The sequence below is a fragment of the Heteronotia binoei genome, chromosome 5 (assembly GCF_032191835.1).
Source record: "Heteronotia binoei isolate CCM8104 ecotype False Entrance Well chromosome 5, APGP_CSIRO_Hbin_v1, whole genome shotgun sequence".
Lineage (NCBI taxonomy): Eukaryota > Metazoa > Chordata > Lepidosauria > Squamata > Gekkonidae > Heteronotia > Heteronotia binoei.
In genome coordinates, this window is record NC_083227.1 from 130,265,107 (window position 1) to 130,280,000 (window position 14,894).

Here is a 14,894-nt window from a genome sequence, read left to right on the forward strand (position 1 = left end):
TTTGAGCTGCAGTTGGTTACGCTCGTTGATTACTGAGGTATGCTTTTGCAGACTTACTTGTCACGTTTGAGTGTTCTCTTCTTTGTCATGCTAATATGTTTCACTGTATGGCTGAACAGCGATCAGGGTGTCTGTGCAGGTATGAATCCTAATCTGCACCACGCAGTGCCTCATAAATATTGAACAGTATTTGTAGACTAATATGCTGTGCCCCTGAAACCACTGGATTCAAAACAAAAATATATTTATGGAGATCACCACAATAGGAGCATTTGGGGAACATAAATCATAAGTGATATAAGCATTGCTGTGGCCCTAGACTCTAGGTTCACTGAAACCTGATGATGTGAGCTGTGATTCAGCATTTTACATGATGAGCAGCTTTATTTGCTGCAGCAGCATGAAGGAAACAAGAAACACCTCCATCTAGTGTGAAATGAATCTTTCACTTTCTTGGGTGGGGGGGGGAGGAAATGTTCTACTTGTCTCTCCACTTCAGGAACTTGGGTACTTCTGCTTCATTCTGTAAATGAAGTGCTCTCAGTGCTCTTAAAATTCCATGTCTTTGTGTCTACAGAGGAATCCTAGATAAGTAAACACTTGCTCAGCCAAGTAATTGTTCAGATTTCACCAAATATTTCTTAGTATGGCTGTTTCCTTAGTGCCAAGGGGTGTGCGTGCATGTCTCAATGCAGGCAGGTGATGTCCTGTGGCAACATGAAAACTTCATTGGATATAGTGAGTTCTTTTAAGAAATGGAATAAATGGGAGATAAGTTTGCATTCCCCCTTTGTAAGGGGAAAAAACAAGAGTGACAGTTTCTATTAATTAGTGCTTCTTGAAAATTTGTCACTTAGTAAAAGCTTCTGCATTTGTTTTTGATCTGTGCATCTATACTGGTAATGGTCAAGTCAGGTGAAGTTTTTCCAGTTTTCTTGTGATGCACAGCAACCATCACGAAATATTTATTGTAAAGTACAACCTTTCTATATGCATTCTCTTTTTAAGTATTGCTGTTGATGCGCAATGCAACATATTCATTTCTTCTAGGGAAACTGTACGCTGTTGGTGGTTATGATGGAGCATCACGCCAGTGCCTTAGTACTGTGGAGCAGTATAACCCAGCTACAAATGAGTGGACCTATGTGTCAGATATGAGTACTCGGCGTAGTGGTGCAGGTATTCTGCAGTGCAAACCCCCATCTCTTCACCTTTGTGCATAATTCAGCATTTGCCATCCCTAAGTCTCTGAACAGTATAAATTTATTTCGGGAATCAATAGGCTTCAGGTCACTAGAAAATATCTTTCTGTGGTTTCCCTTTCTGACTGTCATTCTTGTGGAGATTCATGCATGCTGTAAACCTGAATTCATGTATCTGCACCAACACCAAGTCGTCTTGGAGTTAGATTGAAGGGAACGTTGCACAGGTGGCTGCATTTAGTAGTATATATTTGTTAAATATTGACATGAGACCAATATTAAATGCAGACTATTTATTTGAAATATTTTTCTTCAGCATAGCAGGACTCAGTGACTTACAATTATAAAATCAGAAATAGCACACCAAAATCACAGTGCAAACATAAACAAAGAATAACACTACCTTACACACACCTTCTGGCCAGATACTTCAAGCCAGTAATTCCGCTATTCATAGCTGGATAACAGGCAAAGCTTTTGTAATTCTAGTAGCAGTGCTGAGAGTCCTGCAAGGAAGAGAGTTGCTGGATGCTTGTGCCTTCAAAAGTCAGCAAAATAGCAAGTGTGGTATAATGGTTAAAATGTTGGATTAGTACATGGGTGGTACAACACAACCAAGCTAGAAGGAGACTTTAAAAAAAAAAAACAAAAGCTGGGACTAACATAACTAAGACCAGCAGAGGGAAAGGTTCGGGAATTATTTTTTTGCACCAGTGGGAGAAGAAAACACACATGTACCATATAAATCACTGACGGCTGTTTGCATCATTATGCATCTCTTTTTTGCCTTGACACCAAGGTTAGTAAATACAGCTCCTACAGCATCTATAAAATTAAGAGGGAAACCCCTCACCACCCCCTTTAATTCCATCCCTCCTTCTAGTGACACGCTGATGGGGGGTGGGGGGGGTAGGCACCTGAGAAAAGGTGGGACTTGTTATTATAGGTGAACCAAGGGACAACACAACTTCACTGCCACTTTTGCAGCTGCCCAGAACCTGGCGGGAGACTGGTTAACCCACTTACTTCTAAAGCCCAGGGATGCAGCAGTTCCCTTGTGCTCAGGGGACAATGTCACTCTACCATCCACAGCCCCCAGCTACCAGGCCTGCACCAGCCAGCCAGCTAAGGGAGGGAGGCAAGCCTCTTCTATCAGTGCATCTCGCAGAGGCGGGGAGGGCAGCCATCACCCCTCAGTCCTCCCACCGTCATTGCTCTCTGAGCTAAGGGCTACCAATGGTGCTTGCCCTCTCATATTCCTTCTCTCACTCACTGCTATCAATCTCATTGCCCTTCTTGGTGGTGGCTGCATTTGGGTTACTCTGTCCATCCAGCAGGGAAGGGCAGGAATCCTGAGTGCATGTCCAGCTGGACTTGGCAGCATGGCTGGTGGCTTCCCTCTCCTACATGCTTCCTTTTCTCCCTTGGTGCTTGCATTTTCTTTCCCTGCCTCCAGGTCTCTGGTTGACCTCTGTGGTGGAGGAGAAGAGTGTGTAAGCCTTCCTATTTCCCCTTCCTTCTCCATTTCACACATAGCAGAAATAGCACTCAGAGGCTGACTGAGATCCTGATGTTATGCACACTTACTTGAGAGTTAGCTTGCATTAAGTTCCTCCTCAGCCTCTGCGAGCCACACAGTATGTGTGAAAGAGTTGTGTGTGGCTCCTGAGCTGCAGTTTGGCCACCCCTGTGTTAGCACTTGTCTCAGTGTATCAGCTCAAAAGGTTGAGCTGGCAAGAGGATTTCTCTTAATGTGTAACTGTAATACATGGCGAGGGCATTGTCTGACATTGTCAAATGGGAATGGCCTGTACAGAAAAGGCTTCATTAATGGTGTGCTGTACTTTGCAGGTGTTGGTGTCCTCAGCGGGCAGTTGTATGCAACAGGGGGCCATGATGGTCCTCTAGTAAGGAAGAGCGTGGAAGTATATGATCCTGGAACAAATACTTGGAAACAAGTGGCTGACATGAACATGTGTAGAAGAAATGCAGGTAGTTGCTATTAATGATGTCTCAATGTTTTAAGGAGCGTTTAGAGATCTCTGCCTTAAAAATGAAGACAGGCAGCTTTGAAGAGATCTGTAAAAAAGACAGAAATAAGTGTCTGAATAGCAAATATGAACCTATGTGTTTTACGTATGTGTACTTGTACTGGCAACAAGAACTCTAGAATAGGAATGGGCATGAATTGAAGTACGAATCGCAGTTTGCGCCTAAAATAGCCAATTCAAGGTTCGTTGTGAATCAGTTTGGGTACTCTTGCTATGCACAACTCACAAAACAAAACAGCTTGGTTTTTTGGGCAGTTGTCTGTGTCGTTATTGGCAGGGGATCCTCCTTGTGCACCCCAACATTCCGATGTGATGACATGTTACTTGAATTGCCCTAAAATTAGGTTTTGGGGAATTAGAGGCTGGGCAATTAGGCTTTAGCGAGATCAGAATCTATGTATACAGAAGTTTCTCCTTTGGAAGCCACTCAATAACAAGGAGATATTGTCTAATAATCAAGGGGTTTATTATAAAATAAAGACAAGCATACAAGAGTATAAAATCATACAACACACATACAGGCCTAAGAAAACAGATATGAAATTGATAGAAGGGTAACTCAATGATAGACGAACAGGGTGATATTTACCTATCGTAGTCTTCAGGGAAGCCTCCAATGGCGACAAAAAGGATGTGGAGGGGAGGGGGGGGGAACCACACCTGATCAGGTATTGGGGCATATCTAAACAGCAGGGTAGGGGTACTGTCAGATGCACACTTGTGGGGTGTTGGGTCAGAGGTTATAAAGTCTACCTTGAGCCCTTAGGGGGTAGGAGGTCCAGAGGATTGTGACACGGGGTCAGATGGGACATGATGCGGCATCACATGATGTATTACCTCAGAAAAAGGGGAGACTCCAAAGTGATGGTTTGGGCAAGGCATGGGTGGAGGGGATTATACAAATTTATCTAAAAGTGACAATAGAGAGCCAAATTGATATCTAAGGTGACACCCCATCTACACAATAGTGCTGGCTCTGAGTTAAGGCTGGTCTTCCTCTTCTTAGTCCTATGGCTGGCACCATCCTTTGTCTAGAGTTCCGTTTGACAAAAGCTTGGGCAGTCCGGCAGGATCCACACTTAAGATAAGTGCATTTGCCTTATTCAGATGTTTAAAGCAACTGTTGGATACGTGAGCCTCTCGTTTCTCAGTGATGGAGTCTGGCAGTGCAGGAAAATGGTCGCTAGTGATGTTAGCCTTGGAACATGATTTTCATGGAAACGGCTGGAAACTGTTTAACTGGACAGCTCCTGGCGGCGCGACTTCTTCCACTGTGACGGCCGAGATTGTGCACACACAGAGCGGCAGGGAGCTCATCTGTACTTCTAGTTAGCACCCTTTCAGAGATAGGGAGTGCTGCTGTAAAGCGAGGCTTTTCGTATCCACATAAGTCCCTTAGAAAATGGCAGGTAAAACCCACGTCTCAGAGCAGATGTGTGTGAGTTGGAACTCCAGGCACCCTGGCAACCAAATGGGTGATCACGATGTCCGTATATAAGTGAAAATGGGGGTCTCTCGCTCACAGACATCACACGGAAGTGACACTACCATGCCAGGCACATCAACCTGGCAAACACGCCCAGCACAATAGTGTCATTTCTGGGTGATGTCATCACCCCGGGCACATTCGCAGCACACCAGTGCATTCTAGCCCTCCCGAACCAAACAAATCAACAAACTACAGTTTGTTCAGAAAATTTTTTAAGAACACAAACTCAACCACCAATTCAGGCAAACCAACGAACCACCACTTTCGTGTTCCATAGCCATACCTACTGTAGAATATAGCATATAATGTGATTTCCAGGGAATCTTGCCTTTCTTCTTAATTATATGTTTTTAGCTTTTATGATTACATGGAAAACATTGAGCTTTAGTGCAGATTTTTTACTTCAAAATCATTTATTTGCAAGGTTTTCCACTGCCAGGGAGACTTTTTTTGTTGTTGTTCTTTGTGCGGCTGCCTAGTTCTAGCTCCCTCTTCTTCTATTGCTCCCCCTTCCTGTCCCTTCAGCCTTGTCCACCTATTCTGAAATCCGCAACAATAACGAAAGTATATCAGGTCATCCTAATAAATTATAAAAATTAGCCATGTAATTTTTGCCGCTGTCATACATTGAGTTTCCTTAGTGCATCTAGCCTGGATTCTTGAGCTGCCTAGGTTTAAAATAGCCTGTTTTCATCCATAGGAGTGTGTGCAGTCAACGGGCTTCTCTATGTGGTTGGAGGAGATGATGGTTCATGCAATTTGGCATCAGTAGAATATTATAATCCAGTCACTGATAAATGGACATTATTACCCACTAATATGAGCACTGGAAGAAGTTATGCCGGTAAGCACTAAATTGAACCAAATCAGAACAAAATGTGAGCAGGTAACTTCTTATGGTTCTGTGATAAGTACAAAGCTGTGGCTGTTGGTAGAGTTACTCCTTAATGACAGTTCCAATGAGTGAAGCCTCACTTGTGAGGAGATCCTTTGCCTTTCACATGCTGCTGAGTGATGAGCAGAAATCTTATAGGTGTCCATCACTAAAATTCATGGTGTAAAAGTTAGGGCTTGGATCCTGTGGATGAGTTCCATGCAGTGTAGACAGTCTTCCCCCTTTAGAGCGTGCTTCCTCTTCCTCTAGAACTGCTTGAAAGGAAGCTGACCCTAAATTTAAGATGACCCCTAAAAAATGTTACACAATATTATGGGATATGTGTAATCTGTATGCAAGTCCCATCCCCTTTTTTGATGGCATACTATAAAAAATAAACAGTCTTGCATTTGAGTAAATATCATATCTAGCACATGTGGAGCTTGTTCCTAGAATCCAAGCCAAGTAAGTAGCATTTTTGTCTGCTGTGTTGCTGCTGCCTGTGCCAAGAATGGAATCAGCAGTTCATCTGGGACATTCCACAAGTCACAATGCAGACAAGAGCTTATGCACCTGTTCACCCCTCTTGCCCTCCTAGGGGTAATGCTTCCTGCTTGAATCCTTCCTGCTAGCCAAAGCCCAGGTGTGATCATTTTTTGGTAGTGGCTCTGTCCTTCCTGAGGAGTGGTGGGGGTTCATATCTCCTATCTATGCTGTCTTTCTGTAAGCATTCTAAGGTGTTCTTCTAGGTGAGCATTTGGCAGTTGCTTTATAAGACAAGTTAATTCCTGGAGGACAGGTCATGGCTGTTCTTATTTTACCCCACTGTGGTTATCTGGGGATGTTTAAATGTAAATTATTTTCTGTCTTCAGGTTAGAATTTTGAAGCCAATCAAGAACCAAAAAAGTAACTTAGAAATCAAGTAAAGGGACAATTGCGTAAAACATATATATCAGTGTAATCAAAAATACATGCATTTGTCAAATGATTAAAAACATTTATAGGCCAATGTATTTTTGATTACATTTAGGATATATATGTTTTTAGCAATTGGCCCTTTACTTGATTTCTAACTTACCTTTTTGGTTCTTGATTACATTTTGTGGGTTAAGTCCCCGCCGACTTACATTCCCTAGATTTCTACCCCACCTTTGATTTATATTCTGCCCTTCCCACAAGTGAGCTCAGGGCAGGTCGCAACAATAAATTACAAAAACCAAAACAATTAGAAATTAATTAAAAACAGAACAGTTAAAAAGGTAGGCATTGTATAGGTTGTAGTTTAGCAATTTTAAAGCCTCCAGAGCCCTGTCCAAGCTCTCTAGGGCGGAGTCGGGGTGGCCATCCAGCAACAGATAGAGCTTTTGCAAGCCACCTTAAGTCACCATGGTTAGCAGGAGAGGCAGCACAAAAGTATTTAAATTAATAGATTCCCAAAGCTGTATTGAATGCCTTTTGTCAATGTATATTTTATTGTCTTGCAGGCGTTGCTGTGATCCACAAGCCATTGTGACACATGCTGAAGTGAGTGCAGGGAAGAGAAATGAATGCCTGTCCAGCTTGGTGGCTTTTGGAAGATACAGATACCTGTCTCTTCGCCAGACAGGTGTATGCAAAGACTATCAGCCTTTGCCCAGTGATGGGCAGTGCAGTCATGTAAACGCCCTGCTGTTGAACATATTCTTGAAATATGGCATTGCTTATTTTTATTGGTGCAATCAGCTGTTTTATGTACAGCTGGGATTCAGTTCAGTTTAGTCTGAACTGAATTCCCAAAGTGAAAGAAAATGTTTCTCTATAATATATGACTGGGAGAAATGTTATATTGGAATACTTCACTACTGAAGTCTGCATACACACTTACACATTCTAGAACACATTTCCTATTTACTTATCACATCTGCTAGAGAAATCTACTAATGAGACTGGAATTTTTAAAACACTGATCAAAAGGACCTGGAAGAAATAGATTGGGAGCTCTGGCTTTTACAGTTCATTGTGTTTGTCTTGTGTTTGTCCTGTGTACACAAACTGACTACTGTAAATGTATGAACTAGGGCACTGAAAGTGTACATCGAGTGACTTTTCATCCTAGTCACAGAACTGCATTAGTAATAGCTGTTTTGTATATAGGTTCAGATAGGCCAGGAAGTGTCTTTTGCTGGGCCAAAAGCATACTTCAGCTTCCCAAAGACCAATCACTCCATAAGAATGCTGGGCTCAGAAGGGGTTTATATCCATTTCAAAATGAATTCTGCTCAAAGCTGATGTTTTAAAGAGGGAGGGGAGTCATAATTTTGTGCCTCTTGCCTACTACTAGCAGTTCAGAAAATCCAAAGTCCATCTGTTTTTCAGAGGCATTAGGGACCATGAGAGCATGTTCTGAAATATCTACTGCATTTGCCACCAGTTCCAGAAGCACCTGAATTCATTTTTTTAAACAATTTATTGCAATAACATATCTTCATTTGTCATTAAATGTTAGTACACATATATAACATTTTCTCCACCCCCCCCCCCCCAAGAAGCACCTGAATCCTGTGGCAGATTTGAGGTTCTCACCAGGCTCTGAAAACAGCATCATGTGCCAAGTCTTCTAAGCCCTGAGTCGTGCTGATGTAATCATCATGTGCCAAAGTTTAGCAGCTTCTGAGCAAATAGGACTTCAGCTAGATGGCCAGCAGACTGTCCAGAAAATAATGTGGTAAATGCAAATTGAATTGAACCAACAGAATCCATCTACCCTCTCATATGCCTTACTCATATTTGGCTGAACATCAGTAGCTGCCCAAGAGCATAGTAAAAGCTTGTAGGTATCTTGATGTTTCCACCATATGGATGTTTTTCTTACAACTTGCTTTAGCAGCTACCTTCCCCCTGCCCCCTGTTTGTGTTCTTGCATATGTATAAAGAAACTACTTGAACTTTTGTTTTAAAAGGAAAGGGTTCTTAATGTGTGTGTTTTTTTAATAAAAATTCCACATCTCTACATACATGTCTAGGAACTTTACATTGTCTTTTCTATTGGAAACAATGATCAAACTGGAATCTTTGTTCACCAAAAAGTTTTAATGTTATCACTTTTGCATTGATAAATCCAACAACAACAAAAATTGAGGGAAACAATGAAAAGTGTCCCATTCCTTCTCTTGCCCTCATTCCCCATATTTGCAAAAGAGGTTTTCTGTTTCTTTTCCAATGAGAAAGAAAATCTATCTGGTTGCTTTTAACAAGTGATGTGAAGGGCTTATATCCATTAATTTGAATTTTTTAAAAGCAATGATTGATTTAAAATATCAGTGCTGTTTCTTATGATACCTGTTGTACTGAGACACATATATCACAGTTCAAAACATACTCTCTAAGCATGGACATACAGAAATGACATGTTCCCTTTAAATTATATTTGAGTCTGATGCTTGTCTGCTGTCTTTTTCAGAGAAAAATGGCAGTTCTTACAATGACTTGCTTCCGGCGGGGGTGGAGGGGGGAAATCTTTTGTGGAGACCCTACATCCAGTCTCCATGTATGAGGCATGGTCTACACAAAGAGTAAAATGAAAAGGCTGAATGAAGTGACAGAGCTTCATTCTAAGCTTCAGCCCATCAATAAAAGGGATATGCTATGCTATCTCATTCTTTCTAATGTGTTAATTGATATGTGCAGCAAGGGACATTGCAAAAGGTGGTTGGATATGGTACAGACCATTTCACTTCCTCTGAAATCTGCCTCTTAATACTCATTTTACCTGAAATCTTGACTCGATACAAACAGGAGTACATGCAGGAGTGTCTGATGGCGTGGAGGCTCTCGTGTTATGCCTAGAGTCCATATGGTCATTGGTTCTAGCTTTCAGAGTTAATAGATGCAGAATCAGTGTTTTCACTGAACTCTAGGTGGACAATGTGTAATGTGTAGACTGGCACTCAAAGCCATTACATATGAGACATCAAACCCATTAATAGTGCCCTTGGAATCAATGTATTCATAGACCACACACCTCATTTGATAATGTAGGTGTCTTCACGAATGCACATAGATGGCGAATGATCTGCTTGTTTTCCCTGGCCATCAAAGCTATATGCCAGTCCTATTGCAGCTTTGACAGGTAGTGCATTTTTGAGCTAACTTGGCTTATACTCTGGACTGCTGCAAAGTGGTTGTTAGATGTGCTGTGAGTGTCTTTGCTCTTTTTCTAAAACAGCACCTGTATTTTCTTATAGTCTTTGGAAAAATCACAAAAGCCACTTAATGTGCTGACTGTTCATAAACAGTCAGGACTCTTCTGAATGGCTTCGTTCTTGGCCAAGATCCACTTACTATCAAACAGTGTCTGTCACTCCTTCCATGTGTAAACTTGCAAGCTAATGCAAGTCAAGTGACCTCATTTTTCAGCTATGCAATATTAATAATTGCTACACAACAGACCAGCTGCAATAGCTCCTTAAAGTGCTTTCAAAGTACCTTACATTGTGTGTGCATTTTTAATGTTTTTTACTGTGCCAATTCTGAGCAACTGAGCCAGATCCTTTCAAAGATTGCCTTTTAACAGGGCTTGAAAAATATAACTTTAGATCTAACAGATTTTAATGTAGCTATTTTTGTAAGATAATTCTAAAGAGTTCTCGGATCTTTATTCTGGTGGCATTATGATTAGTGTCTAATCCTTACACCATGGGCCCAGTTCTCATCAGCCATTTATGTATGGTGATTTGTATATTTTTGCATGAAAAAGAGGTAGAAAATCCTTTGGTTCCTCTTCAGTTCGTTAAAAGAACGCTGCAGGACTCAATGTTAACAGTGCACCGTTACCTCTTAATAGCGTTATAGATGGCTGGATTTTTAAAATAAAATTAAATAACTTTTACTTTTATTGATCCGCGGCTTGCTTGTTAGTTCAAACACCAAACAAAGATAGTGTATAGTCAATTTCTGTCTTTCATTTCTGAACAGAATTGTGCATTGACTCTTAAATGCTGATGAGAGAAGGTAATTTAATGGTGGCATCAAGTTTGGTTGTCCTGTCAGTATTTTTATAAGTTTCCTCAGAACATTTATTTATGATATCATAGGTTTAAGTTCTGCAAATATTCTTGGATGGAGTTTACTTCTAGTATAATCCTAGAAGCTGTATCTAAAGGTCTGCTTGTGTGTGCGTTGTGCACATGTACATTTAGATGGTTTGCAGGCCTTCTTTTTCAGGTTATTTACTTTATTTTGTCAACTTTCTATCTCACCGTTCAGTTGTTTAACACACAAACTTCCATCACAATACTCTGCAAAATGGACTTTAAATTTCTCTTGAGTTCAAAAAGCAATTGGGGGTATTTAGCACAAGAGCAAAGGTAAACTGCCGCTGGCAAATACTGTGTTTCCCCTGGGCTTCCCATTCAATTGCTCTCATGGCAAATCACTAACTTGCTTTTTGACCTTGTGGGAGTTTGGAAGAGCAGCTTGGAGAAAGATGGTAGTGGTTCTGCGTGGTTAGCTTTTGAAAAGGAGACATTCGTGTGGACAGGCTCCTTTCATTCACAGCCCAAAGCAGATGTGTGTTTGGAGATATGTTGATATATTTATACAAAAAAAATTCAGAAATGAAGCTATTTTTGCTGCTTCAGTTTTTTAAAGTGTTTGAATTAACTGCTTACTTTGTTTAAATTTTGTGTTTAAATTGGCTTGAGGAAAGCTAATTTTCAGTCCACTTGGTTCAACTGGATTCTTATATATGACTGTGATGCTTTGTAGCATTGCGCAACAACGCAAGGGGAATTTTCTTTTTTCTTTTTTGCACTATTTGTACGTTCTATTATTTAGGGAGCTTACCAAACTGCTGCATTTGCCCCTAAAGCTTACAAGATTTTTTCTTTCATTACCCCACAGGGCAAGTAATACAAGTTGCAATGTAATACCAGTTGGTTTATTTGAAACATCGGTATACGATGTGAAATTTTGATTTTAAAATAGCACTGTTTGAATATGACCATTCTGTTCCACTGTCATGCCACTTACTGGTTTGGTTTAACAGTTAAAGGGGTAACCTGTCAGTCTTGTAAAAATTGTAACTATCTGAATATTGCATTGCTCAAAATGTATAGTGTTTGAGAAATATAGTGCAGACATAAAAATTCAGTGATACATCCTTTTGTTCAAATTCTAAATTATTTTATTTTTCTGTAGAGAGGCAATAAATGCTAAGAAGTTGTATTTGTAAATATATTGTATAGATATGTTTTAAGACTAATAAGATTGTAAAGAGTTCTTGGATACACAGTTTTAAAAAATAAAATAGACTGAGATAAAACAAGTAAATGCAGTTGTGTTCTATATCAGGGGCATAGACTTTTCAATTTCCGGGGGGGAGGGGGGGTGGGCTAGGGCCCAGCCAGAGACACTTGATCCAGTGACATCACAGGGAGGGACCTCCATTATCAATACCTATGAATTTATGGAGAAGCTCCCTCCCCATAAATTTAGAGAGCACCCCTCCCCCCAACAATGCCCATGGACCGGGCCAAACCCAGAAAAAGGTGGGAGTTGGCCAGGGGTTATAGTGGTATCTCAGAGGTCTCTTGCTGTGACCTGTTTTTGAAATTCACTTTTAGAATAGTCACTTTAAGATCTGCAAATATACATATCATGTGCATAGGACAAACTAATGGTCACAAATTTGACGGTAAAAGGCAATACAGAAAAGCTTTAGGGGAACATTTCCCTCCCCCCCCGCTGTTTTCTGATTACCCTGAAGCACAATCTCCTTTACCTTCTCCCCTGCAAAACAGACACCCTGTAAGGTAGGTTGGGCTAAGAGAGCTCTTACAGCAGCTGCCCTTTCAAGGACAACTACAAAAGTGATGATTGACCCAAGGCCATTCCAGCAGCTGCAAGTGGAGGAGTTGGGAATCAAACCCAGTTCTCCCAGATAAGAGTCTGCGCACTTAACTACTGCACCAAACTGGCTGTCACCAACTATATGTTGGGTTCAGTATATGCTGCAGTTTTTTGCTGCTGCTGATACCGAGACCTGACACCTAAATTGAACATTGAACATACATTCGAAGCTGCCTTATACTGAATCAGACTCTCAGTCCATCATAGTCGGTATTGTCTACTCAGATTGGCAGCGGCTCTCCAGGGTCTCAAGCTGAGGTTTTTCATGCCTACTTGCCTGGACCCTTTTTAGTTGGAGATGCCGGGGATTGAACCTGGGACCTTCTGCTTACCAAGCAGATGCTCTACCACTGAGCCACCGTCCCTCCCCTAAATCATTCATTTTTCACTTATACTCAGAAATCAAACTTTCATTTCATTTCATGTATTCAACATATCCTGCCCTACCCACAGAATGGGCTCAGGATGACTCACATGATAAAACCAACAGCAGCAAAACAATAAATAAGATCAATGATTAATAGCAAAAAAAAGGCTCATGTCAGATAAAATAAATTGGTGTGAATCTAAATGAAGCAGTGTACATGCACACAAATGCTGATGCCCAGAATAAAACTTGGTTGGTTTTTAAAGGTTCCACTGGCCTCAAATTTTGTTCTTAAAGGTCTCTGATCTTCATGGCCACACTCAATCTCACTTTCCCCCAAAATGTAAATTGGAACCAAGCAAGTATTTTGAATCCACCAACAATGTTCCCTGTAAGCTGCAGAGTCTTGTGAGCAAAAACTCTACTTTGTGAGCTACTGGCATTAAAGTTGTGAGCTACTGCATAAATTATTGTGCTCTAGGGCCATTTTTACTGAGCTAAGACAAAAATGTGTGAGCTGGAGGCTAAAAATCTGTGAGCTAGCTCACGCTAACTCAGCTTAGAGGGAACACTTCACCAAAGAGAGCATGCAGTCTGACTGTTGGTGCATTAAAAGTGGAGGGCAAAGGAGTGTCACTATTATCTTGACAATTGCTGGAAGCTCAATTAGCATTTCTAAGGAGCTGAACTTGGGTTTTAAGTCATTAAGTCATTCATAAAGTCATTCACTGACTTTGAAACTCAGAGGGAAAATCACACACAGCCTTTATCACCCCATTCATGCCTTTGAAGCCCCAAGTCCTGTGATGATTGCCCAGCGGGGGCTTAGCCCTGGGTGGGAAAATCCCAGGGGGGGGCTGCAGCCCCCTAGCCCCCTCATACTTTACGCCTATGGTATACTAATTAAATTAGCGTACCAAGGTTCAAGAAATGTACAGTCCGATTCTGTACATGGTTACTCAGAAATAAATTCCATTTTTGTCAGATCTTGGAAGCTGAGACAGGTTGGCCCTGGTTAATACTTGGTTAGAAGAGACCACCAAGGAAGTCTAGGGTTGCTATTCTGAGGCAGGCAATGGCAAACCACCTGTTTCTCTCTTGCCTTGAAATCCCTTAGGGGCTGCTATAAGTTGCCTGCAACTTAATGGCACTTTGCACACACAAGATTGCAATATTAGTTAAATTTTGGCAGTCATAGTACCCATAGAATCCATAGGTTTTTTGGGGGGGAGGGAGGTTGCCATCAAGTTGCAGCTGACTCATGGCAGGAGTGTCAAACTTGTTTGTCATGAGGGCTGGATCTGACATAAATGAGACCTTGTTGGACTGGGCCATGTGTATCATAAAATGTCATGGGAGAAGATGAAAAGCTGAAGTCAGATCAGTTTTCTTACAGAAAATGGCCATCTTGAGGTGCATACTCTATGGCAGGGGGGGTGTCGAACTGATTTGTTACAAGGGCCGGATTTGACATAAAAGAGATCATGTTGGGCCAGGCCACGTCTGGTTGGGCCGAGCCATGTCAGGCCGGGCCATGTGTGTATCTATTTAAGAGTAGGTAGCAGAGATATAAACTTTATAAAGAACACAAACAAACATATATATTTAAAAACTTAAAACATGCTTAAAATGTTAGCACTCATTGGGCTTAAAGGTGCTTTATTTGTATTTCTCTCATGGGATCCAGGGAACTGGGCAAAGGAAGCTCTGGCTCTTTCCTGCCTTCCCCAAGGGAGGAGCTTCAGTCAATGGAGAAAACAGAGGTTATGTTCTGTAGCTCCTGTGCAATTGAGCAAGCCTTGCAAAGCAAGCTGTTATGTAGAAGGAAGCAAGATATAGGGAGAAGGAAGCAGATGACAGCCAGTTGCTCAGGGGCCTGATTTGGCCCCCAAACTGCATGTTTGACACCCCTGCTCTATGGTAAACCATAACACAACCAGGCCAGGCAAAAACAGATTAAACCACAAGCTCACACTGATGCTAAATGTCACAAGGCTGAACATGATAGGAAAAGGCAGCAAC

The 14,894-nt window shown here is 41.4% G+C and overlaps 1 protein-coding gene across 2 annotated transcripts in view; it reads left to right on the top strand.

Annotated features, from left to right (window-relative positions):
• Window positions 1-11,921, top strand: part of KLHL3 (kelch like family member 3) — an 80,511-nt gene extending 68,590 nt beyond the window's left edge. The window contains exons 12-15 of one of the 2 annotated variants that reach the window (XM_060240413.1): window positions 1,051-1,179; window positions 3,054-3,194; window positions 5,443-5,586; window positions 7,102-8,560. In XM_060240413.1, coding sequence (XP_060096396.1) covers window positions 1,051-1,179; window positions 3,054-3,194; window positions 5,443-5,586; window positions 7,102-7,130 — 443 coding nt within the window. In that variant the 3' untranslated portion in view covers window positions 7,131-8,560. Of the gene's footprint in view, window positions 1-1,050; window positions 1,180-3,053; window positions 3,195-5,442; window positions 5,587-7,101 lie in introns of both variants that reach the window. The other variant, XM_060240414.1, reaches the window with a different exon arrangement.
• The last annotated feature ends 2,973 nt before the right edge of the window (window positions 11,922-14,894 follow it).